This window comes from Anomaloglossus baeobatrachus, chromosome 12 (assembly GCF_048569485.1).
Source record: "Anomaloglossus baeobatrachus isolate aAnoBae1 chromosome 12, aAnoBae1.hap1, whole genome shotgun sequence".
NCBI lineage: Eukaryota > Metazoa > Chordata > Amphibia > Anura > Aromobatidae > Anomaloglossus > Anomaloglossus baeobatrachus.
The window spans coordinates 55,514,964-55,540,474 of record NC_134364.1 but is presented as its reverse complement, the minus strand read 5'-3'; the positions used below and the strand labels follow the sequence as shown (position 1 = coordinate 55,540,474).

Genomic DNA, 25,511 nt, shown 5'->3' with positions numbered 1-25,511 from the left:
AACAAAAACATGTGGAAGAACTGCAAAACATTTTTGGTATGCAAAGCAATAAAACAATTAACATTTCTTCCCTTTATGGGAGGCACAATTACTTTAACGTTGCAAACTTCTTATAAAGAAAACGATGTGTGCACTTCCAGTTCATTGCACGGTTCGGGCACATCCCCCATAATTCTGGTAGGGGGCACAACGGGTGCAACTATATACATTTCTTGGCTACAACAAGTCCAGTAGCCCGGCAGTTCGTTTCTTTCAATCAAACAACAATGGGACAAAATCAACCAGCCATTAAGTCCAATGGCCTGGTTACATAAGACACATACACATCCACCGGGGCCCACATTCCAGTTCAGTGGCCCGGTAACACATAAACATTGGGGGTGACGTCTTCAAAAAGCATGAGAGGCAGTACAGCAGGAAAGGGTGTCATCTTCGAAAAGAATGAGGGGCAAAACACAAGGGACTTCTTCAAAAAGAATGAGGGGCAAACAGGGGCTATATACAGTTCAGCATCTCTTCATCTTTACTCTTACTCTTCATTGCTGGGGTCCTTGGGGTCCCTCTTTGGCAGGGCCCTGGGCAGCATGTAGGCCATGGAGATCCTGGTCTGCGTCTCCTGAGTGGCTGTCGCAGGACCTCTGCTCAGTTCTGTGGCCTGGGTCTGCCTTGAGGTGGTGCTGCTGCTAGGGGAGATGCTGCGCTCTTGCACTGTGCGGCGCCACTCTGGCTCTTCTGGGGCCGCTTCTTCCCGCAGGATATGTACATGCAGCGCGTACCATCCACGGTCCCCCATCAGCCGTGTATACTCCACCACATCACCCGGCTTGGCATCGCGCCCTGGGTGGCCTCTGGGCAGGTGCTCCTCGATGTCTCTTCGGGCCACAAACACATCCTTGCCCAGACCGGGCTCCCTTATGAAGCCCCAGCCACCAGCTTGTCTGAAGTCCACTACTAGGCCCCGTCGCACTGGGCCCTCGGATCCCTTCAGGGCCTTCCTGACCTCTTCCTTGGAGGCGAGATTAGCGGCTTCTCGGGCCCTCCGTTTCTCCTCCCGGAGCTCCCGCTCCCTCTGGTACTCTACCACCAGCCTCCGGCACGTCAGCTCGCTGGCCAGGGGAGTTTCCTTGGGGAGCAGCGGCCGCTGCAGTCCCCTGCTTTCAATGGGCGCTGCGTCCCAATTCACTCCCGGGGATGCCATTCCCAGGAGGCTCACAGGGGGACTCGGCAGGGGGCCCGCTAGTTGTTCAGGGTTCACCCCACCCCAGGCTCCGTCTGCGGGGGTCTCAGGCAGGCCTCCGGTGCCCCACCGGGCGTCCGCGGGGTGGGCCGGGAAGGCCAGGGGGTCAGTGAAGGGGCTAAGCGGGGGCGCTGGGTCCTGGGTCCGGACTGGACGGGGTTTCTGGTTGCTCACCCTGCTTCTGCTCCGCGGCATCCATCCACCGCTCCAGATCCTCCGGCACCCTCGGCGTTTCTTTCTGCCGGTCCGCTTCCACTTCCACACTACTCAGCCTCCGGGCCAGTACTCGCATTTCTTCTCTCAGCAGGTCCAGCTCGGGATCCACTCTTCCGGTCCCTGGTGCACCTTGCTGCAGCTCCTCCGCCATACTTCCGACCTGGGGAATGCTGCCTGGGACACTGCTCGGGTGCTCGACCACGCCACTCGGCTGCTCTCTTTCCCTTCTCGGAGGCGGGGCCAGAGGCTGCACTAGCAACTGGCGCCAGACTGGCACCCATCCCATCACGGCCGGCACCGCTCCGCTTACTATCAGGTACATTTTCTTTATCTGCTGGTCTGGCATTTAGACTCTCTCTGCCAGCCGGCCAGCTTATCTGGTCGCCATTTCTTCTTCTTCCGCCTTCTATGGCGGGCACCGCTTCGCACTCTTTTCTTGGACAAGGGGGCGGGGCTTCTCTTCGCACCCTTTCTTCTTTCACGCCCCCCTTCTTCCCGCTCTCAGCAGCGCTAATGGCGGCGGTTTCTCGCTGTAATACACAGTCTGTTTCACAATTCTTCAGGCGCACAGTACCCGGTGTGACCGGGCACGAAATCCTGTTCGTGACGCCAAAGTTGACTCGCCCACCCCAGGGCTATGGGACACCCGGTGCCGGGCCGGACTAGTCCGGTGGTAGTCAGTGGTGGCTGGGCCCGGCTCCGTGGCCCTGGTGGGTGTCAGTAAAATATGTGGCTTGCTTGTTAATGGTTGTGTTCGTGACGCCACCTGTGGTATGCGGCTATTAAGCCGCCGCTGCTATGTGAGGCCTCCGGGATGATATTATGGCAGCAATGGTAGTACTGCTCCCCACAGGTGGAGCAATGCCCGGGGCACAGTTGGTGCTTGTGAATGTCTATGCAGATGAAATAACAGAGGCAACTCCAAGGGTGCAGTTCAAGTTCTTTACTCACAGTTCTGGTCAGAGCTCTGTAGGACCCCTTGGACTGCTGGAACCACTGTCAGGGACCTCCGCCGTTTCTGGGTGATTCTGAGAGTGAAAGCCGGTGCCCTTCTCTTAGTGTCTCTTTCTTCTGCTGTCTTCCTTAGCCTTGCCTTTGTTAGGCTAAACCTGGCTTGGCCTCCACTACAGCCTCCGGGCTGGGGGGTCACCTGTCGGCTGATTACCCCTTTTCTGGAAGTCTGCTATGGGTTCTGGCCCTGGGAGCTTACAACGTCCCTGGGCCTCGGTTTTTACTGTTTGGAGATGATTTTGCACTCCTCCAGTCTCTAGGGACCGTCCCCTGTCGCAGCTTGATCCCTCCACCGATGTTACTGTGGAACAGGCCACCGTAGCCTACAACTACCCGTGGCGCCTCTAGGCCTTCTCCGTGGTACCTCTAGGACTGCCCGTGGTACCTCTAGGACTACCCGTGGCCCTGCGACTCCTTCTGTCTTCTACGTGGTGTCACCTGGACCTCTGGGTCCCAGGATCTTCACCAGGAAGCGTCTCCTTCTGTTTCTCTGCTCCTGTCTGACTTGGAGCTTTCTTTCCTTCTTTCTTTCTTTCTTTTCTTTTCTCCTCCTTGCCTGCCTCCGGCAGGCCTCCTCCTCCTCCCTCCTTTCTCTTGTTCTTCTTCTCCAACTACATGCTCACTCTCTCACTCCCTGAGGTAGACTGACTAAACTTGACCTTCCTCTCTGTGTCTGCTCTCAGATGGCTCCTCCCAACTCCCCAGTTGCTAAGCTACCACCCTATGGGAGCAGGGATGGGTCTTACAGCCCCTCTCAGCATGCAGCATGGGAGGGTTGCCTGCCACTTTCCCTGGTCCCAGTATGTACCTAACAATGGGTGTAGTGTGGATTTACCAGGGGACCGGAGTTCACTCTCTTCCTCTCCCAGAATGGGGCATCACACCGCTGGATGGGGTGCAATGACCTGTGGCGACGGAAGCCTCAGGGGCGCCACACTTGCAGCAGAAGCCTCCCCCCTCTGCTATGGATGCAGTAGAACAAAAGATCACCAAGAAACTCCCATTCTGCCAAAGAGGAGGAATGTCAATCGGCCACTAACGAAATGAAAATGTATGAACCCTTTTGTCCTCTGCAGGATTCCCAAAAGACTGCTTCCCTGGTATACACACAGTTTGTTGAAAGGAAAAATGTGCTTTGTTACTACCAGGAGCGTAACTACAGAACAGAACGGTATAGAAGAAAAATGGGAACTTGTCATGATTCTGATTTGTGGCGCTCTGCTCTCCTGTAGAGCCGATGCGTGGTTTTGTATTATTTCCTGGTGGTCTGGTTGTTCCTAGTCTTGGGCCCGGTGGGAGGGGCCTGTTCGTTTCAGCCTCATTCTGGGTGATTGCTCTGCTTTATTTTGGAGCTACTTCATCCAAAACACTGCCAGTGATAGTTCCTGTATTGCAGCAGTTGTTGCTGGCTCCCGTAAGTGACAGTCCTGATTTTGCCCCCTACCTCGTTCCTAGTACCCTCTCCCGCCTGTTTCTCCAAGCCTGATTTGAATCCCTGACTTCCGGCTTGTATCCTGACCTCGGTTCCGCTCTCTCCCTTTGTACCTGATGTGTTCTCCTGGCTTACAGACCCCCTGCTTGTATCCTGACCTCGGCGCCACTCTCTCCCTTTGTACCCGTCGTGTTCTCTTGGCTTTCAGACCCCCAGCTTGTATCCTGACCTCGGTTCCACTCTCTCCCTTTGTACCTGACGTGTTCTCCTGGCTTTCAGACCCCCGGCTTGTATCCTGACCTCTGCCCTGCTCTCTTCCTTTGTACAGATGAGAATTCCCAGCTCCTGACCTTTGGCTTGTTTGACTACTCCTCCACTAGAGTATCTAGCGACACCTAGTGTTAGAGCATCACAAAACTGTTCTGGAATCAGTGGAACAGCACTAATTGTTTGATGTACCCCAACTTAATTTAAAAAAAAATATTAATGTAAGGTTTTTGTTTACAGAGGGATGGATCCATCAAAATCAGTTTGAAAAAAAATCGCCATGACCAATTAGGATCCGCCAACAACTAAACTAGTCACAGAAAAAACACGTAAAGTGACTTTGGGAGCCATTTATCATGGGTGTGAAAGCCTAAACCCTCCTGAATGAGTTGAATAATCGCATAAGGTACATGATGGAGCATCTGTTCGACCGGTGGAATCAAAATGAAAAAGATGACTAGTCGTTTAGCATTGGGAATGGCCAGGACTCCAATCTCCAGAGTGTTGTTAATTAGCAAAGTATTGAACTAACCTGCTTTTAATTTCCTCAGAAATAATAGAGAAGGAATACTGCAGGGCGTATCTGCTCTCAGACGTCTTCTTCTTCTCAGTCCCGTGCAGAAACGTCTCTACTCTCTGTGATGTGGCGTCAAACTCCATCCATCTTCTATTGGCTTCATCCAGTAAAATCTGGAAGTCACCATCCAATTCACAGACATTATTAATTAACTGAGCTGTAAAACACTTGAAGCAGTCAAATAACGTTTCGCTTATACGCAGCAGTGCACATGAGCAACTAGAAGACTTTTCACATTGTTATATACCCCAGGCCTATATGGGATATTACCCAAGGATCTGACATACAAAAGTCCTAGAATATACCAGTTTGTCCTGTGGTTGGCAAATATGTCATTATGTGAGGACTAATAATATGAAGAGCACCTACATATTCAGCAGCATTTTACAATTCAGGATAGGGTTTCCGCTGACCTTTGGACTAATATTTGCAAATAAAGTTGTAAAGTTTTTGTTTTTCACAGAAAGTTCTTGTGGAAAAATCAGAAAAAAGATCCATAGCCAGAACCCAAAAGTGGGGAAACATGAATGACTAGCTTGCCCCAGAAAGAAGCCAAAAGGCGAAACCCACATTGGGTTAGAAGCTGCTGTGCCATCTATTTCACATGTGTTTTTAATTCACAGCAATAAGTGAATTAAAAACACGTGTGAAACAAGTGGCACACCAGCTTCTATCCCAACATGGGTTTCGCCTGTTGGCTTCTTTCAGGGGCAAGCTAATGTTTTCCAGTGCTGCACTATTATTGCACGCATTATTGGCATTAGAGTGACCAACTCTCCACATGGGTCTAAAGGGCGGTAGTGTGCATGTGTGACTACAGCTCCACTGACATTTTTTGGTTTATGGGTGTATGTGTGACCACAAGAACCCAAAAGTGGACAAACATGACTGACTAGCTTGGCACAGGAATAAGCCAACAGGCAAAACCCATAAAAGCTGGTGTACCACCTGTTTCACATGTGTTTTTAATACACAGCAACAAGTGAATTAAAAACATATGTGAAACAGGTGTGGCACACCAGCTTCTAACCCAACGTGGGTTTCGCCTGTTGGCTTCTTCCGGGGCAAGCTAATGTTTTCCAGTGCCACACTATTTCTGCTTCTTCTTTACAGGAAACACATGACTGTATTGTTAGTGCTGTGAGTGACCAACGCGCCATTTGGGTCTAAAGGGTGTTAGTGTGAATGTGAGAACACAGTTGCATTCACTTCTTTGGGTTTATGGGAGCATGTGTGATCACCACTCCCAAAGACAGTGAAAATAGTGGAGGTCACGCATGTACTCTTCTATTTTATTCACAACACGTACACCGGCACTACCCCTGGGAAGGGTGAGAGTCCATCCACCATGTCCTGGTATGAATGGAGTGCTAGAGGGCAAGCCTGACCATACAGGTATCCTGTAGATAGGAAATAAAATGCCACCTAGAAATGGGTTATCCTACCAACTATATTTATCACTTGCAAAAAGTTGTTTCACTGCATCGCTGTTAGTCCGGCACCGGGCACCTCCACAGATCAGCTCCGGCAGCGGCCAGATGTAAGAAGAGAACAGAGCTGGAAAAGCAGAGCTCCATTTGCTATGTAGTGGCCACTGCCGAGAACTGCAGCCCAGCTACTATTCACTTGATTGGAATCCCACTGAACTGATCCCATCCTAAGGATAAGTCATCAACATACAAAGACAGATAAACACCTTTAGGCTGAACGATACAAGACTGGCAAGCACACCGAACGTTACCTGCAGCTCATGAAGTTTATGCTGAAGGTCCTGCAAATCCTGAACTCCGTTTGGACTTTCAGCCACCAGTTTCTCTCTTGAGCTTTGTATTAACAATTCTAAATCTCTTTTCTCTGTATTATATCTGAAAGGATAAAAAAAGAGGACTTGTTAAGTTTCCTACCATGTGCTGCGTACACTCAGGTTAGTTATGGATCGGTGATGCTGCGTACACTGCGTACACTCCGATTAGTTATGGATCTGTGATGCTGCGTACACTGCGTACACTCAGGTTAGTTATGGATCGGTGATGCTGCGTACACTGCGTACACTCCGATTAGTTATGGATCGGTGATGCTGCGTACACTGCGTACACTCAGGTTAGTTATGGATCAGTGATGCTATGTACACTCAGGTTAGTTATAGATCGGTGATGCTGTGTACACTGCGTACACTCAGATTAGTTATGGATCAGTGATACTGCGTACACTACATACACTCAGGTTAGTTATGGATCGGTGATGCTGCGTACTCTGCGTACACTCCGATTAGTTATGGATCAGTGATACTGCGTACACTACATACACTCAGGTTAGTTATGGATCGGTGATGCTGCGTACTCTGCGTACACTCCGATTAGTTATGGATCAGTGATACTGCGTACACTACATACACTCAGGTTAGTTATAGATCGGTGATGCTACGTACACTGCGTACACTCAGGTTAGTTATAGATCGGTGATGCTGCGTACACTCAGGTTAGTTATAGGTCAGTGATACTGCGTACACTCAGGTTAGTTATGAGTTATTAGAACTTATATTTTTAGTTAAAATTTTTCAGGTCAAATAGAGTATATAGTACTCATTACTATGGCATGCAAAATATTTAAAGGGTTTGTCCAGAACTGAGATAATGGTCAATACTTTTGATGTTTTCTGTGGGTCCCATTTAGTTCAATGGGAGCTGAGATCTAGTATCTGAGAATGGCCACTACTTTCAGAGTTATAAGTGACATAATGTGCCTGCAGGATAGCGAGGGAGCTCCTATGCTGTCCCTCACGCTAGTGGACCCTAGGCTATCCCTTACTTCAGGGTTACCCCTAATGGTGGAGATGCTTGAGTCCAGTGACTGGCTATTCACCTGACCAGATCTAATCTGTTACTCCAGGGAAAGAAAGGATAGGAGTGTTATGGCAACACAGATGAAGACAGACAGGGGAAAACAAAACTCAGACACACTGCAAACTCACAGGAACAAACAGTAAGAGACTATGGAGAAAAGCAAGAACAGGAAGGCATCAACAAAAAAGATAACAAGGGTAAATAGCTCAACCGTTCACAGCAATAATGCACAACAACCACCAGTAAGTCTGGATCACAACATCTCAAGAGACCAGTAAAGATAAACTATAGCTGGCATTAGTGGAATAATCCACCCAGCATATATAGGAGGGGATAAAATGTGACTTGTGACTTGTAATCAAAGGAGATTAACAAGGAGCCCAGCAGAGATAAACTCTTGCTAACCTGCCTATGTCTGTGGGTCAACGCCAGAGTCTGCCTGCGCTGATCACAGATATCAGAGAAGTTAGCAGGCAGAGTGCCAGAATCTGTAGTTTCCACATATCCTCCTGATGCCACCATGACAGTTGGCAATACCTGTGACAATAAGACCTCAAACATCTGATCTGTCGGGGTAACATATTTAAGATAGGTCATGAACATTAAGTCATCACGTCCAGGACAATTATTTAGTGTACGTGCACTTAATTTTGTTGAGGAATATCGGTTTCCACTAGCTTGAAATTTTCAAAGAAAGGAAGAACAGGATAGATATGAGATAGATAGATAGATAGATAGATAGATAGATAGATAGATAGATAGATAGAGAGATAGATGAGAGGTGATGACACCCACTGCCGATAGTAGATCAAGTGGCAATCCCTCAATACAACCCCTGATGAGTGGAAGCAAGCAGCTGCAGGGAGGAAATAACTTAATTTTCTCTTTGGTTCAGTTAAGCAGCCCGGCAGCATTTTAACAGTATTTACCTGCAGATTAACCCTAAATCTGCCGATTAATAGTGTTTTTTTGGACTTGACAGGTTCCCTTTAAACCTAATATATATGGACTTTCTCAATGTCCGGGCTCTAAATGAATCGCATACTCATACTTCTTAGTTACCTCTGTTGCAGAATCTCTAGGGTTAGGCTACTTGACTCGTTATCCTCGGCCATGTTTGTGCCTTGAAGCATAGAGGTCGTTTCAGATACCTATATCATAAATAGACAACAATGAGCACACCTGGACCCATATAAACCACCATATTGGTGCCATGTAGCGTCACATCATCATATTCGCTATCTCTGTACGGTACCTGCGGGGATCCGTTGGTTTTGCTAAGATTTGACTTCACTCCATTTTCGGCTGTTGTAACCCTGCGTAAAAAGAGGAGGAATACAATACAGTGACCGTCTATACAGTTAGGTCCAGAAATATTTGGACAGTGACACAATTTTCGCGAGTTGGGCTCTGCATGCCACCACATTGGATTTGAAATGAAACCTCTACAACAGAATTCAAGTGCAGATTGTAACGTGTAATTTGAAGGTTTGAACAAAAATATCTGATAGAAATTGTAGGAATTGTACACATTTCTTTACAAACACTCCACATTTTTGGAGGTCAAAAGTAATTGGACAAATCAAACCCAAACAAAATATTTTTATTTTCAATATTTTGTTGCGAATCCTTTGGAGGCAATCACTGCCTTAAGTCTGGAACCAATGGACATCACCAAACGCTGGGTTTCCTCCTTCTTAATGCTTTGCCAGGCCTTTACAGCCGCAGCCTTCAGGTCTTGCTTGTTTGTGGGTCTTTCCGTCTTAAGTCTGGATTTGAGCAAGTGAAATGCATGCTCAATTGGGTTAAGATCTGGTGATTGACTTGGCCATTGCAGAATGTTCCACTTTTTTGCACTCATGAACTCCTGGGTAGCTTTGGCTGTATGCTTGGGGTCATTGTCCATCTGTACTATGAAGCGCCGTCCGATCAACTTTGCGGCATTTGGCTGAATCTGGGCTGAAAGTATATCCTGGTACACTTCAGAATTCATCCGGCTACTCTTGTCTGCTGTTATGTCATCAATAAACACAAGTGACCCAGTGCCATTGAAAGCCATGCATGCCCATGCCATCACGTTGCCTCCACCATGTTTTACAGAGGATGTGGTGTGCCTTGGATCATGTGCCGTTCCCTTTCTTCTCCAAACTTTTTTCTTCCCATCATTCTGGTACAGGTTGATCTTTGTCTCATCTGTCCATAGAATACTTTTCCAGAACTGAGCTGGCTTCATGAGGTGTTTTTCAGCAAATTTAACTCTGGCCTGTCTATTTTTGGAATTGATGAATGGTTTGCATCTAGATGTGAACCCTTTGTGTTTACTTTCATGGAGTCTTCTCTTTACTGTTGACTTAGAGACAGATACACCTACTTCACTGAGAGTGTTCTGGACTTCAGTTGATGTTGTGAACGGGTTCTTCTTCACCAAAGAAAGTATGCGGCGATCACCCACCACTGTTGTCATCCGTAGACGCCCAGGCCTTTTTGAGTTCCCAAGCTCACCAGTCAATTCCTTTTTTCTCAGAATGTACCCGACTGTTGATTTTGCTACTCCAAGCATGTCTGCTATCTCTCTGATGGATTTTTTCTTTTTTTTCAGCCTCAGGATGTTCTGCTTCACCTCAATTGAGAGTTCCTTAGACCGCATGTTGTCTGGTCACAGCAACAGCTTTCAAATGCAAAACCACACACCTGTAATCAACCCCAGACCTTTTAACTACTTCATTGATTACAGGTTAACGAGGGAGACGCCTTCAGAGTTAATTGCAGCCCTTAGAGTCCCTTGTCCAATTACTTTTGGTCCCTTGAAAAAGAGGAGGCTATGCATTACAGAGCTATGATTCCTAAACCCTTTCTCCGATTTGGATGTGAAAACTCTCATATTGCAGCTGGGAGTGTGCACTTTCAGCCCATATTATATATATAATTGTATTTCTGAACATGTTTTTGTAAACAGCTAAAATAACAAAACTTGTGTCACTGTCCAAATATTTCTGGACCTAACTGTAAGTCTATCTATACTTCCACTGTGTGTTCGTGTATATGTACACGTGTGTACACAAAACTGTGCAAACGTTTTAGGAAGATCTGAAAATATCCCGCAAAGTCAGAATGGTTTAATTAATAGAAGGGTTAATAGATTATTTTTATCAGTTAACGAAATGCAAAGTGAACGAACGAACAAGGAATCTAAATCACATGAATATTTGGTCTGATCACCCGTTGCCTTCATCAGTGTTGGACTGGCTACCGGAGGAATCCCCAGTAATGCCAGGCCTGGATTCAGGTACCTGCACTGAACTCCAGAGCTGTCACCTGAGCTCCGGCGTGCAGCCTAGACTGTACCGCGAGCGCCGAGTGATGGATTCCCCGGTGCTTCCGGTTCAGGTCATGTCAGCTGCAGACAGTCCGGGCTGATCTCTGGAGTTCAAGTGAGAGCACCGGAGATTACCCCGGCCTGCCTGCAGCTGACATGAACCACAAGCGCCGGGGAATCAATCACTCGGCGCTCGCGGTACAGTCTAGGCTGCACTCCGGAGCTCAGGTGAGAGCTTCAGAGTGCAATGCAGGTACCTGAATACAGGCCTGGCATTACTGGAGATTCCTCCGGTAGCCAGTCCAACGTTGGCCTTCATCATTTCTTCTCGATTCAATTGGATCAGGTTGGTCCAAAGATCTGGCTGAGCCTGAAGAAGAGACCTGTTAAGTCTCGAAAGTCTGTCACCTTACCCCCAGGTATGGAGGACAGACGCCAGGCAGCGATGTACATTACCGCAGGCAGCAATGAACATTTTGTCCCGAAACCGGGAAATACCGGAGGGAATAACGCAGGAAAACGCAATGAACAGAATTTGCTGCCTGCGTTATTCCGTGCGGGATTTCACGATTAACATTGGAGTCAATGGAGTGAAATCCCGCAGCGACGTGCGGAAAAGAAGTGACATGCAATTGTTTTTTCTGCGGGAATCCCGCAGCAAAACATGCAGCTGTCAAAATCCGCCCAGTGCGCACAGCATTTTTTTTTCCCATGGGTTTTGCTGGTGAATCACTGCAGAGATGTTGTGAACATAACATGCAGCGAAACATGCAGCAAAACCGCAGGAAATCCGCGGCAAAAAACGGCAAGTGCGCACAGGGCCTAAATCTTCTATAGATACGCACCTTATGAAGTCTCTGAAAAAGTGTACTTACTCTCTTGTGTCAATCTTATTTTTTTCAAGAATAGAGCGCAGATGATGATAAATATCGGCAGCGTCTTCATCGAGGTCCTCTTTCTTTTTCGTACATTCAGCTATTAATGCAGTGAAGTTCTGGGAAGCAGCGCTAGTCCAGAGCCCGTCCTCCAAAGTCTGCATCGTCTGTAGGCAATGACCGAGTTCTCCTGAACATCCACGGTCAGAGAAGACAACCTGGAAAAGTGGATCATCGAGTCAAGATCTGAACATGTGCATGGAAAAATATAAAACCTATTCTAAGATATAAAAAAGTTAAAAAAAATTAACAGAAAAACACTAAAAAGGGAATGTATTATCAGAAGATGGCCTATTGTTTAAAACAGGAATTTGTGTTAATTTTTTCTTTTAAATTGCCAATCTATAGTAAATAAAAATAGAAAATTTGCTATGTTGCTACTGGCCACTTGGGCTACTTTAGACTCTCACTTCCTTTTTTTAGGGAACACTTTTCAGCAGTTTCATTATCATCACAGGCAGGATTACAATGACAGGTAAGAACGCTATACACAGCTAATAACACAGGATCCACCAATCACCATAGATGATGCCACAGCTCCTCCCCCTCCCTTCACAATGACCTCTGCACACGCTCATTAGATGCTTCAATACTAAAGATAAGTCAGAGTCAATCTACTGCTACTAATATACATGTGAATTTCCTAAAAAGACAGGACTAAAACAGCCCCAGTGGCCGCAGTGGCAAGACAACATTTTTAGTTATACCATTTTGGGATAGATATAATGTTTTTATCGCTAATTACAGCATTTTTTGTGGTATTGCAGTGACCCCCCAAACAAATAATATTGGTGTCTTTGAATTTTTTTTTGTTTACAGTGTTTAACGATAAGGTTAAGTATTTTCACATATCAGACTTTTATGAACATGGTGATACCACATGTGTGTATTTTTTATTATTTTTATTTTTAATGGGATAGAAAGGGGTGATTTGAGCATCTGGGTTTGTTTGGGTTTTTTTTGGGGGGGGGGTGTTCATATTTTATTTAATCTTTTTATATACTGTTCTTAAGAGTCCCATAGGGGACAGGAAGCTGCGATCGTCTAATCTTTTGTGCTATATACAAAAGTGCCACAGTATATAATGAAAGTCACATTCTCATTTGAAGCCCGGACACAGGCAGGTATCAAAAAAGCGCTGAGGGCTTCAGCAGACCCCTCACTATTATAGAAACCCATCAGGAACCCGCGATCACATGAACGGTGCGTCAATGGAAGCTTAAAATGGCGCGCTCTATTCCGTCACGTGTTAAGTTCTACAGTCAGAGTCTGACAGTTGGATTTAACAAGATATCAATCACCAGCGGAGCTCCACTTCCCCCGCAGTTATTAGCGGCATATCGTGGCTGTGATACACAGCCATTACCTGCTGGGTATAGGGCAAGCTCACTCATTTCTGACTTGCTTCGTACATGTCTGGCAAAAATCGTGAAATGGGTTAAAATTATATTAAAAAAAAAAAAAGAAAAATCTTGCAATTTTCACACCGGGCTTTTTTAAACTACAACTTCCTATCGTTTCAGGAAACAACACGTGTACATTGTCAACTATGAAAAGAATCTGTCATGATTCACTTATGGCTCAGCTCTTTGGTGGGAGGGGCCTATTCGATCGCATATCGTTCCAGGTGATTGCTCTGCCTTATCTTGGAGCTGTTTCACCCGTAACGCCGTCAGTAATAGTTCCTGCTCTGCAGTGTACGCTTATGGTTTTCGTGAGTTGTTCTGATCTTGTCCGGTTACCTTGCATCCTATTTCCTGAACTCTGTCACTCCCATATTGTCTGTACTCCCTGTCTCTCTGACCCTCGACCTGTTTTGTGACCCTGGCCTTGCTCTCTCCTCTGTACCTTTTTACCTTTGTGTCCTCTTGGCTTCTGACCCCGGCTTGTTCTCTGACCACGGCTCTGCTCCCCTTCTGTACCTGATGCTACTTCCTGGCTTACTGACTACCGGCTTGCACATGACCTTGGCTCTTCTTGCTCTTCTGTACTGACGTGACATCCCGGCTTCTGACACTCGGCTTGATCGACTACTCTCCAGACTGTCCCTGCCTTGGTACTAGTGACACGTAGTGGGCAAGCGCCTCACTACACCTAGGAACTCTACACCATTCCAGTGTATCTGCGCCCCCTGGTGGTGAGTGTTACAGAAACTATTTTCTGTACCAAAGCAAAATATATGTATATATATTGTAGGTTGCTTTTTGGGGACTTTTTTATGTCTTATAATACCAAAGCTTTTCTGATGATTTCTTTTCTTTAGTACACAAAGATAACTTGATGGCTGCATGATGTAGGTAGACCTGCCAACTTTGCTAGTATATACTGATGAGGCCTCTGATATATAGGCAGGTTTACTAGACAAACTGTACAGAAACAAGGCAACGATCGGAGGGTCGGGGCAGAGTTGTTTCCCTTTTAATATTAAGAGAATTAGAGAATGTGACCACCTCATGCTCCCGGATTAGCTCCTCGATGTCCCCAACACCAACGTTACTCTTCTCCTTTACAATCTGTTTGTTCATTTTGTGAATCAATTTGTCAAATTTCTTCTTCTCTATATGGATTTTTAATTCACTGACATAAGCCTCCAAGTCATCATGGACGATCTGGAAAGGTAAAATCGAAAAATGTTATGTTTGAAAGGCTCCCGTCTTCGAGTCTTCCCAAGGAGAAGAACTCAACCTGTAGAAGACTAAGAGCGTTTCTCCTCACCTTCCATCGATCTCGGACATCAGCGCTCTCTTTTTCCACAATGGTCTTCTCTTTTGTAGAGGACGAAATATTCTTCATGAGCTCGGTGGCTTTCAAGAATGTTTCAAGACTTCCAAATTTGCTCAGAGACGTCTAGCAAAAGATAAAAAAAAATACTTGAGGGATCTCTCTTTCACAACATTTAGGGCAGATCCTTCTTGCCCCTACATTACCCATCTATGGAATAGGCCGACATTAGACTGACGGTCAATCCTATCGATATCGCTGTTTTTGGCCGTCTATAATCGAACGTATATGGGGGTCCTTTAGACAGGACAATGCATGTAAACGTTGTTTTCAAAACCTTAACGTAAAGCTTAAAACCATTGCAAAGCAGGCCTTTATATACAAGGCAAAATCTGAAATAAATGTGTTTTGTCATGTAGTCTAAGGGCCGCTTTACACGCTGCAACATCGCTAGCATTTGCTGGCGATGTCGAGTGCGATAGCACCCGCCCCCATCGTACGGCTGATATGTGTTGATTGCTGCCGTAACGAACATTATCGCTAGGGCAGCGTCACACGCACATACCTGTTCAGCGACGTCGCTGCGACCGACGAACAATCCCTCCTTCAAGGGGGAGGTGCGTTCGGCGTCACCGCAACGTCACTAAGCGGCCGGCCAATAGAAGCGGAGGGGCCGAGATGAGCGGGACGTAACATCCCTCCCACCTCCTTCCTTCCTCATTGCTGGCGAACGCAGGTAAGGTGAGGTTCCTCGTTCCTGCGGTGTCACACATAGCGATGTGTGCTGCCGCAGGAATGACGAACAACATCGTACCTGCAGCTGCAACGATAATTGGGAATGGACCCCCATGTCACCGATTAGCGATTTTGAATGTTTTGCAAAGATTCAAAATCGCTCATAGGTGTCACACAACATCGCTAACGCGGCCGGATGTGCGTCACAAATTCCGTGACCCCAACGATATCGCTTTAGCGGCTCTAACATCTATGGCTAGAGGTGCTCTTTCCACCATTCTTTAACAGTAGAAGTCCCAGAAATTTCGAGCTCCCCCCTAAAGTCTCGAAAGAGGGTCAAATGACCCTTAGTCCAAACTGAATAGAACTAACTAGAAACTAAATGGCTAAACTCAATGGAAAACAACAACCTCCTGTGGTGCGACAGTAATGGCCTTAATTACAGAACAAAAGACTGTGATTATAGGATGTTAGCTAAAATCCTTCAGGTCATTTGACCCATCTCTGGGTTCCAAAGGTAAAAATGTTAAATGACCCCTCTCTGGGACTTCTAGTGTTAAACTGCACCTCGGCTTGTTTGCTTTGGCTTCTGTACAGGAGCACAAGCTCACCAGAACCTGACCACTCAAGTCAGTGCATGAAAAGCTGTGGTTTATTAAAAATGTGACATTTTAATGAAGGTCTTTAATAACAAGTGGAGACAAGCGTTGGTATATGGAGGAAGCCTTGCACCAGGCAGATTCTGAGATTTATGGCGCAAACATTGTTACCGAGTCACATATGAAAATGTCATAAATTGTAGCCACATAAATCTGCCGGAGGCCACAAAGAGAGCAGCACAGACCTCATACTGCGAGATGAACTCCTCCGGGGCGACTTTCTGTCCCAGCAAGGTCACAGCTTCCATTATATAGGTTTCCAAGTTGCTCCTTGAACTCTCAAAGTTTCTCTTTATGTCTTCTTCGGACAAACTTTGTTCTGGGGGGTGCAGGACCCAACTCGCCCTGGAGACTAGATCCTAAAATAGAGGGATTATTCATGTGAGGGTCAACAATTCGAATTTACAAAAAAGTATCACTTTCACCGAAGCAGAACTTATAAGGATTGGTCAACAAAATAATTTACTCCCCCCGAGACTCTGAAATGTGGGTGCCCCTGTGGAGACTACCTCCAGCTGACTCACTCTAGGCAATCCTTTGAGAAATATAACAATCCTCTGAAAGCTATGGCAATTCTCTGCTTTTGGGGTATGTATATACAGTGCGCATATATGTATATATATATATATATATATATATATATATATATATATATATATATATATATACAGTGCCTACAAGTAGTATTCAACCCCCTGCAGATTTAGCAGGTTTGATAAGATGCAAATAAGTTAGAGCCTGCAAACTTCAAACAAGAGCAGGATTTATTAACAGATGCATAAATCTTACAAACCAACAAGTTATGTTGCTCAGTTAAAGTTTAATAAATTTTCAACATAAAAGTGTGGGTCAATTATTATTCAACCCCTAGGTTTAATATTTTGAGGAATAACCCTTGTTTGCAATTACAGCTAATAATCGTCTTTTATAAGACCTGATCAGGCCGGCACAGGTCTCTGGAGTTATCTTGGCCCACTGCTCCATGCAGATCTTCTTCAAGTTATCTAGGTTCTTTGGGTGTCTCATGTGGACTTTAATCTTGAGCTCCTTCCACAAGTTTTCAATTGGGTTAAGGTCAGGAGACTGACTAGGCCACTGCAACACCTTGATCTTTTTCCCTCTTGAACCAGGCCTTGGTTTTCTTGGCTGTGTGCTTTGGGTCGTTGTCTTGTTGGAAGATGAAATGACGACCCATCTTAAGATCCTTGATGGAGGAGCGGAGGTTCTTGGCCAAAATCTCCAGGTAGGCCGTGCTATCCATCTTCCCATGGATGCGGACCAAATGGACAGGCCCCTTGGCTGAGAAACAGCCCCACAGCATGATGCTGCCACCACCATGCTTGACTGTAGGGATGGTATTCTTGGGGTCGTATGCAGTGCCATCCAGTCTCCAAACGTCACGTGTGTGGTTGGCACCAAAGATCTCGATCTTGGTCTCATCAGACCAGAGAACCTTGAACCAGTCTGTCTCAGAGTCCTCCAAGTGATCATGAGCAAACTGTAGACGAGCCTTGACATGACGCTTTGAAAGTAAAGGTACCTTACGGGCTCGTCTGGAACGGAGACCATTGCGGTGGAGTACGTTACGTATGGTGTTGACTAAAACCAATGTCCCCACTGCCATGAGATCTTCCCGGAGCTCCTTCCTTGTTGTCCTTGGGTTAGCCTTGACTCTTCGGACAAGCCTGGCCTCGGCACAGGTGGAAACTTTCAAAGGCTGTCCAGGCCGTGGAAGCCTAACAGTAGTTCCATAAGCCTTCCACTTCCGGATGATGCTTCCAACAGTGGAGACAGGTAGGCCCAACTCCTTGGAAAGGGTTTTGTACCCCTTGCCAGCCTTGTGACCCTCCGCGATCTTGTCTCTGATGGCCTTGGAATGCTCCTTTGTCTTTCCCATGTTGACCAAGTATGAGTGCTGTTCACAAGTTTGGGGAGGGTCTTAATTAGTCAGAAAAGGCTGGAAAAAGAGATAATTAATCCAAACATGTGAAGCTCATTGTTCTTTGTGCCTGAAATACTTCTTAATACTTTAGGGGAACCAAACAGAATTCTGGTGGATTGAGGGGTTGAATAATAAATGACCCTCTGAATAAACTTTTCACAATTTAAAAAAAAAAATAAAAAAAGAAATAACATTCTTTTTTGCTGCAGTGCATTTCACACTTCCAGGCTGATCTACAGTCCAAATGTCACAATGCCAAGTTAATTCCGAATGTGTAAACCTGCTAAATCTGCAGGGGGTTGAATACTACCTGTAGGCACTGTATATATATATATATATATATATATATATATATATATATATATATATATATATATATATATATATATATATATATATAATATATTATATATATATATATATATATATATATATATATACACACACACACACACACACAAACATACTGTACATACATACCCCCAAAACATCACAAAGATTGGCTTTATCTGTCCACCATTTATTCGAGATGGCTGGACCGTTGTTGTAAACAAGCAGTGAACCTTGTCACCCCCACCTCACCCCATTGTAGATTGTAAGCTCTTACAAGCAGGGTTGTCGTTATTTTTGCTTTATTATTGTCTCTTCTATACCTGTTACTTATGACTCTTTGTGTATGAACCTCTGAATAGTAACGTGCTGAGGAATATGTTGGCACTATCAAAGTAAAGTTTTATGTTATATACACTGCTCAAAAAATTAAAGGGACACTTAACCAACCCAATATAACTCCAAGTTATTCAAACTTCTGTGAAATCAAACTGTCCACTTGGGAAGCACCGCTGATTGACAATCAATGTCACATGCTGTTGTGTAAATGGAATAGGCATCAGATGGAAATTATTGGCAATTATTAAGACACACTCAATAAAAGAGTGTTTCTGCAGGTAGGGACCATAGACCACATCTCCGTACAATGCTTTCTGGCTGATGTGTTGGTCACTTTTGGATGTTGGTTGTGCTCTCACACTCGTGGTAGCATGAGACGGACTCTACAACCCACACAAGTGGCACAGGTAGTGCAGCTCATCCAGGACGGCACATCAATGCGAGCTGAGGCAAGAAGGTTTACTGTGTCAGCGTAGTGTCCAGAGGATGGAGGCACTCCCAGGAGAAAGGCCAGTACACCAGGAGACGTGGAGGGGGCTGTAGGAGGGCAACAACCCAGCAGCAGGACCGCTACCTCCGCCTTTTTGCAAAGAAGAACAGGAGGAGCACTGCCAGAGCCCTGCAAAATGACCTCCAGCAGGCCACAAATGTGCATGTGTCTGCACAAACAGTTAGAAACCGACTCCATGAGGATGGCATGAGGGCCCGACGTCCACAGATGGGGGTTCTGCTCACTGCCCAACACCATGGAGGATGCTTGACATTTGCCACAGAACGCCATGATTGGCCTTCACAGATGAAAGCAGGTTCACACTGAGCACATGTGACAGATGTGACAGTCTGGAGACGCCGTGGAGAGCTATCTGCTGCCTGCAACATCCTTCTGCAACATCCTTCAGCATGACCGGTTTGGTAGTGAGTCAGTAATCGTGTGGGGTGGCATTTCTTTGGAGAGCCGCACAGCCCTCCATGTGCTTGCCAGAGGTAGCCTGACTGCCATTAGGTACTGAGATGAGATCCTCAGACCCCTTGTGAGACCATATGCTGGTACGATTGGCCCTGGGTTCCTCCTAATGTAGGACAATGCCAGACCTCATGTGGCTGTAGTGTGTCAGCAGTTCCTGCAAGATGAAGGCATTGAAGCTATGGACTGGCCCGCCCATTCCCCAGACCTGAATCCGATTGCGCACATCTGGGACATCATGTCTCGCTCCATCCACCAACGTCACGTTGCACCACAGACTGTCCATTAGTTGGTGGATGCTTTAGTCCAGGTCTGGGAGGAGATCCCTCAGGAAACCATCCGCAACCTCATCGGGAGCATGCCCAGGCGTTGTAGGGAGTTCATACAAGCACGTGGAGGCCACACACAATACTGAGCCTCATTTTGACTTGTTTCCACTTTCATTTTGTGTGTCTCTTCAAATCCAGGCCTCCATCGGTTAAAACATTTGATTTCCATTGATGATTTTTGTGTGATTTTGTTGTCAGCACATTCAACTTTGTACAGAACAAAGTATTCAATGAGAAGATTTAACTCATTCAGATCTAGGATGTGTTATATGAGTGTTCCCTTTAATTTTTTTGAGCAGTGTATATGCAAAATAGTATATATATTGTAGGGATCTCAGCTCACTCGGTGGCATTTGAGATAGACATGTGAGGCAAATTTAAATAAAAAAAAAAGTCCATACTGCTTTATTAAACCTCCATAAATCATGCCACACACAAGGAAAATAAATGGATTTTCTTGTCAGGAAAGTAGGATACACAGTCCTAACAATGGCACTGCAGCATTAGACTAGAATATACTATATGTAGTGGAGCTTGCTTTCGAGCTTACATCACTGAGGATAATCACCTCTGTGATACACATCTCCCCTCCATGATGTGTACAGCAGCCATCTTACATACCCTGCCTCTGGATGGCGTCCTACTTATTCACTTGGGGCTTCATCTCGCCCCTGCCCCGACATAACCCAAGTTTTTAGCATCTTAAATCTTGACAGAACATTTCTTGGGGTTGATGAAAAACCCCACCTTACTCAAGGCATCTAATATTGCTCAGACCTTGCTAGATGGATTCCTCAATCCTGGCTGAAGTTACAAATGTCATACAGGTAGGCCACAGTGTATTTCATGTGTGGAGCTAGGATTCAGTCCAGGGCTCTCTGGAAGATGTTTGGAGCTCCTTGCAGCCCCAATAGCATCCTGACACACTGGAAATGCCCATCGTCATTGAAAATGCTGTCTTCTGCTTGGCATCTTTGGAAAAGTGAATCTGCCTGTACCCTTTAGTGAGGTACAGGGTGGGGATGTACAGGGCTGGCCTTAGCCTTTCAATGTGCTTGTCGACATGAGGCATTGGATATGTGTCAAACGTGAAAACCTCGTTTTGGTCATGTTTTTTAATTTTTGTATGTATTTTTAACATTATGATCTAATAAAACAGAAAAACATTTTTATCTATTTCCCGGTTGGATCCCTGTTATGGTGCTGGATGGTTTTTCTACATGTTTTAAATTTCTTTAGAGGTGCCCTAGATGTTATCCAAGTAACCCAGTAATTCCCTTTTCCTCACAAGTTCCAAAACAAGGCAAAATCTCGCCCTATTATATAGGGTGTAATAAGTTTTCGACTACGCCAACCTCTTGGGATCTATTCCTGTGTATACAGAAGACACTCGCCATCTTTCCAAGAATCAGCCAGTGAGGGAGAGTGGTCCTTACTAGGGTCAAACTTCCGGAGTTCAAGAAACCGATCATTAGAACTCCATTCACTGACATGGTAAATACCTGCGGCCCCTTACTGTCTGGAGAGTCATAACTGCAGGCCGGATATGCATAATACAACCAATGCTGACCTAACTTGCAGTCCATCGGCTCGATGGGCCTGGGACAAGTGGCAGCTATGTAACCAGGGCTGCGACACCTCCAACAAATCACGGCATTAGCTGGTGCTTTTGGCAAAAACTCAGAAGCCCCCCGAGCCTGGGACGCGCCTCATATGTGGCTTTAGTTCCCTTATTTTGTGTGTCGACCTCCCTTTGGCGAACCCCAATATGTCGATTCCATGGCCCCTTGTTTCCCCAAGGACCTCTCAACCGCCTGGTAACTTTTTACCATGCCCAACATGTCATCGGCACTCCAGGAATCACGCAGGTCAACCCAAGACTGAACCGCTCTTGGAAGGGAGTGTATGAACCTGTGCATGACGACTCTTTCCACCATCTCCACTGGGGAGGAAAATTACGGTTGCAACCAGTTCTGAACCAGGTGTAATATATCAAACATTTGGGACCAGAGAGCTTTGCCAATGCGATTGCCCCAATGGTGCACTTGTTGCACCCTGAGAGCCAGGGTTATTCGTGGGCGTACCAAGATCTCTATTTTACATATATATATATATATCACAGATACACAGATTTTTAGAGATAAGCCCAAATACAGCGCCTCCTCTGGTCCATGGTCGGTCCTGGTACTGCAGTTCAGCGCCATGGAGTGATTTATTTTCTTTGTTTCCTCACCGTAACGTTCTCGTGAGCAGACATAACTACCTGAACTCTCTCCCGTGTTCTGACAACCTTGTGCCGCCATCTGTCAAAATCAGAGCTCTGTAAATCCTCCCGACAGTGGAGAAGTTGTGTCAGCGCTCTCACGTTCGCCTCTGTCTTCTCTAGCCGCTCCTGGCAAGAAATCCCATCCTCATAGAAATCCTGAGGAGACAATATGAGCATTGTATGAGAACGACATACCGGAATATTTGCCGGATGATTAATCACACGCCAATTATGACTTACACCACAAATGGTGCGCGTAATTTAAAGGCTGCGAGACTTAAAGGGCCCTTCCTGCATTTGTATGAGATGTGCATCCAATAAGGAAAGCACCACTTTATACTGGTTACTCCGCAGCAGTGATTTTGCAGTGTTTAAATGGGTTGTCCACTTTGGAGAATTTATTTTTTTTTACTAAAAACATGTAAATCATTTTTTACAATCGAGTCTCACTTAAAATTTTGCTTCATTTTGCTATTCCGTATCTTTGTTTCCCTGCACATTCCACTCTGATGTGGTCTGTGGTCATAAATCAGCTTAAGGGAGGTCAGAAAAAGATAGATAAAAAGAATACAAATTCCCCATTAAACAGTCATAGTGAGCTCACTGACAGATTATGGCCATGTGCCCACGGGAGCTTTTTGCTCCGCGGAAAACCTGCGGATTCTTCTGGATTTTCCAGATAAATCCGCAGGTTCTAGCATGTACAGGCACTCCCCATGTTACCCTATGGGACATGGGGAGTGTCTATGTCCACGCTGCGGAAAGTGCGGCTGCGGAGATCCCTCAGCCGCACCTAACTGCATGTCAATTATTCATGCGGATTTACTTGCGGAGATCCCGGCCCTCCGCTATGGAGATAGAGGTCGGGACGTCCGCAGGTAAATCGCGTGAATCTCCGCATGTTTCCCGCAGCTATTCCGCTGGAAACTCGCAGGTAAAAATAGCTGCAGCTGCCGCCGGGCAGCTGCGGGAAACATGCGGCCGTATCTGCGAATATATCCGCAGGTACGAGCGTCCCGTGGGCACATGGCCTATCACTTAACTCATTCTGCACCAAGCAATAGATTGTGCAACAAAGAGAGAATAGATTGCAAAAGGTGCACATTTTTTAATGTAACCAATGGCAAAATTAATTTTTAACAAAAAATACATGTAAATATGAACCTCTAGGATTTGCTTAACCCAAATTTGAAACTCTATTTTATCCTACAACAATTAAACTAGCTTGGGTTAACTGAATCCTATGAAATGGTGCCCAGCAGGGGTAGGTCTTGGCATTGAGACTGCAAGGTTGGAAAATATGTACTAAAAGCAGTAACTACTGTATAAAAGTCACAATGTGAGTGCAGGATAGCGAGGGACAGGGGCTCTTTTACTGTCTTTCACACTAGGGGACACTAGACTAACCCTAACCTTAGGGTTACCCCTAATGGTGGAGATACCTGAGTCCTGTGGCTGGCTATACTCCTGACCAGAACTAATTTGTTTGTTCCCCAGGGAAGGAAGGGACAAGAGTATGATGGCAACACAGATTTAGACAGACGGGGAAAAACCAGAACTCAGACACACTGAAAACTCACAGGAATAAACAGTAAGAGACTAAGGAGAAAAGAAAGAGAAGTCAGGCAGCAACAAAAAGACAACAAGGGTTAACACCACAACAATAAAACACTACAACCACCAGTAAGTCTGAATCAAACCACCTCTCCAGACCAGTATAAAAAAGCTATAGCTGGCATTAATGGAATTGTCCAGCCAGCATATATAAGAGGGAAGAGAATGTGACTGGTTCTCCCACAACATGTGACTAAAGGAGATTAACAAGCAGACCAGCAGAGATTTACCCTTACTAGCCTGCCTATTAACTACACGTCTGTGGGTTGACACCCGAATCTCACTGTTCTGATCACAGACATCAGAGACGTGAGCAGGCAGTTAAGGTGTGGCTATCAATACAGACCCTTGATACAATGTCTCCTGTCCCCTATAGCATAATGCTAACCTGGGCAAGAACTCCAGTTTCCAAGAGTGCTGTCATTTTGCTCCATAGCACTATAGTTCTAGCATTATTGACTTTCTGGAATCCAATCTCTCTCTACTGGGATGATCTAAATGTTGGATTGTATCAATCATCAGCAGTATATTACCTGAAGGTCTACATGTAGAGGTTTCCGTGTAGTCTCCTTTTGATCAAGCTCACTAAGAAGCTGCTCAGCCTTCCCAGTCCAGTTCTCCGCAGCCTCCATGACTTTTTCCACTGCTTCAAAGTGGCTGAAAATTTCCGAGGACGTTTCCGGGGTTTTGGCATCTTTCCCACTTTTCTGTAAAATAACAACATTGTAACATAATAAGTTTATTATATCCTTTCCGGAGTCGTCTTGTGAGTGTTGACGCTTATCCAGCCATTGTTGTATAAATTAAATATTCCTGTGTACAGACTTGCAGTCACCACCAGGGGGAGCTCATTACATTCCCCTGGTATCAAGTTTCTGTATGCAGCAAGCTCAAGAGCTCCCTCTAGAGGTGGACAGCATTTTACTTTAAATTATGTTTTTGGAGGGGATTTGAAGCTCCTTTATAAAAAGAACAAATCCCCCCCCAAAAAAAAAGCTCAGACCACTATAAAGATATCTTACTGATTAGCACAGAATTTAGAAACAAGATTTAGACTAAATGAACAGAATTGTGTTTCGGGTTGACATTCACTTGTATGGCACATTGGTGGTACATCTTTATTTTTCCTCTGATGGGTTTGCCTCTTGTTAAGCACCGCGTCTGTGGCCTGCCCCTGGATATGTCTGTCGCTCAGCAAACACTACTGACATCACGCGCTCAGGACTCATAGGTGGCTCAAAGGATTCAGAGTTGTCCTTATTTGCTACCTTGGACTGCTGTATCACTAGGCAGCTCTGATTTTCGCCTTGTGAAAAACCCAGCAACACTACATCACTGTGCAACACTGAAATACCACTGCCTGCTCTGCATCAGGGACTGTGAGAAACTCAGCTCTGCTATATCACCGAGTCAACTAGACCATACTGCTGCCAGCAAAGCATTGGACTGCATTACAAACTCAGCTCTGCTATATCACCAAGTCAACTAGGCCATACTGCTGCCAGCAAAGCATTGGACTGCATTACAAACTCAGCTCTGCTATATCACCAAGTCAACTAGGCCATACTGCTGCCAGCAAAGCATTGGACACCACTACAAACTCAGCTCTGCTAAATCACTGTCAACTAGGCCATACTGCTGCGAGCAAAGCAGTGGACTCCATTACAAACTCAGCTGTGCTATTGCTGAGTAAACTCTGCCATATCTTTGCCAGCTCTGCATCGGACAATGAGACAAGCTGAGCTCTGCTATCACTGAGTCAACCCTGCTGCACCACT

The 25,511-nt window shown here is 45.7% G+C and overlaps 1 protein-coding gene across 2 annotated transcripts in view; it reads right to left on the bottom strand.

Annotated features, from left to right (window-relative positions):
* Positions 1–25,511, bottom strand: part of SYNE2 (spectrin repeat containing nuclear envelope protein 2) — a 518,190-nt gene that overhangs the window by 355,659 nt on the left and 137,020 nt on the right. For both annotated transcript variants that reach the window (XM_075330437.1, XM_075330436.1), the window contains exons 19-28: positions 24,267–24,440; positions 22,117–22,275; positions 16,135–16,308; positions 14,550–14,681; positions 14,285–14,443; positions 11,775–11,992; positions 8,839–8,899; positions 8,646–8,734; positions 6,482–6,605; positions 4,696–4,853 (exon numbers count right to left, since the gene is read on the bottom strand). In XM_075330437.1, coding sequence (XP_075186552.1) covers positions 4,696–4,853; positions 6,482–6,605; positions 8,646–8,734; positions 8,839–8,899; positions 11,775–11,992; positions 14,285–14,443; positions 14,550–14,681; positions 16,135–16,308; positions 22,117–22,275; positions 24,267–24,440 — 1,448 coding nt within the window. The remainder of the gene's footprint in view (positions 1–4,695; positions 4,854–6,481; positions 6,606–8,645; positions 8,735–8,838; positions 8,900–11,774; positions 11,993–14,284; positions 14,444–14,549; positions 14,682–16,134; positions 16,309–22,116; positions 22,276–24,266; positions 24,441–25,511) is intronic.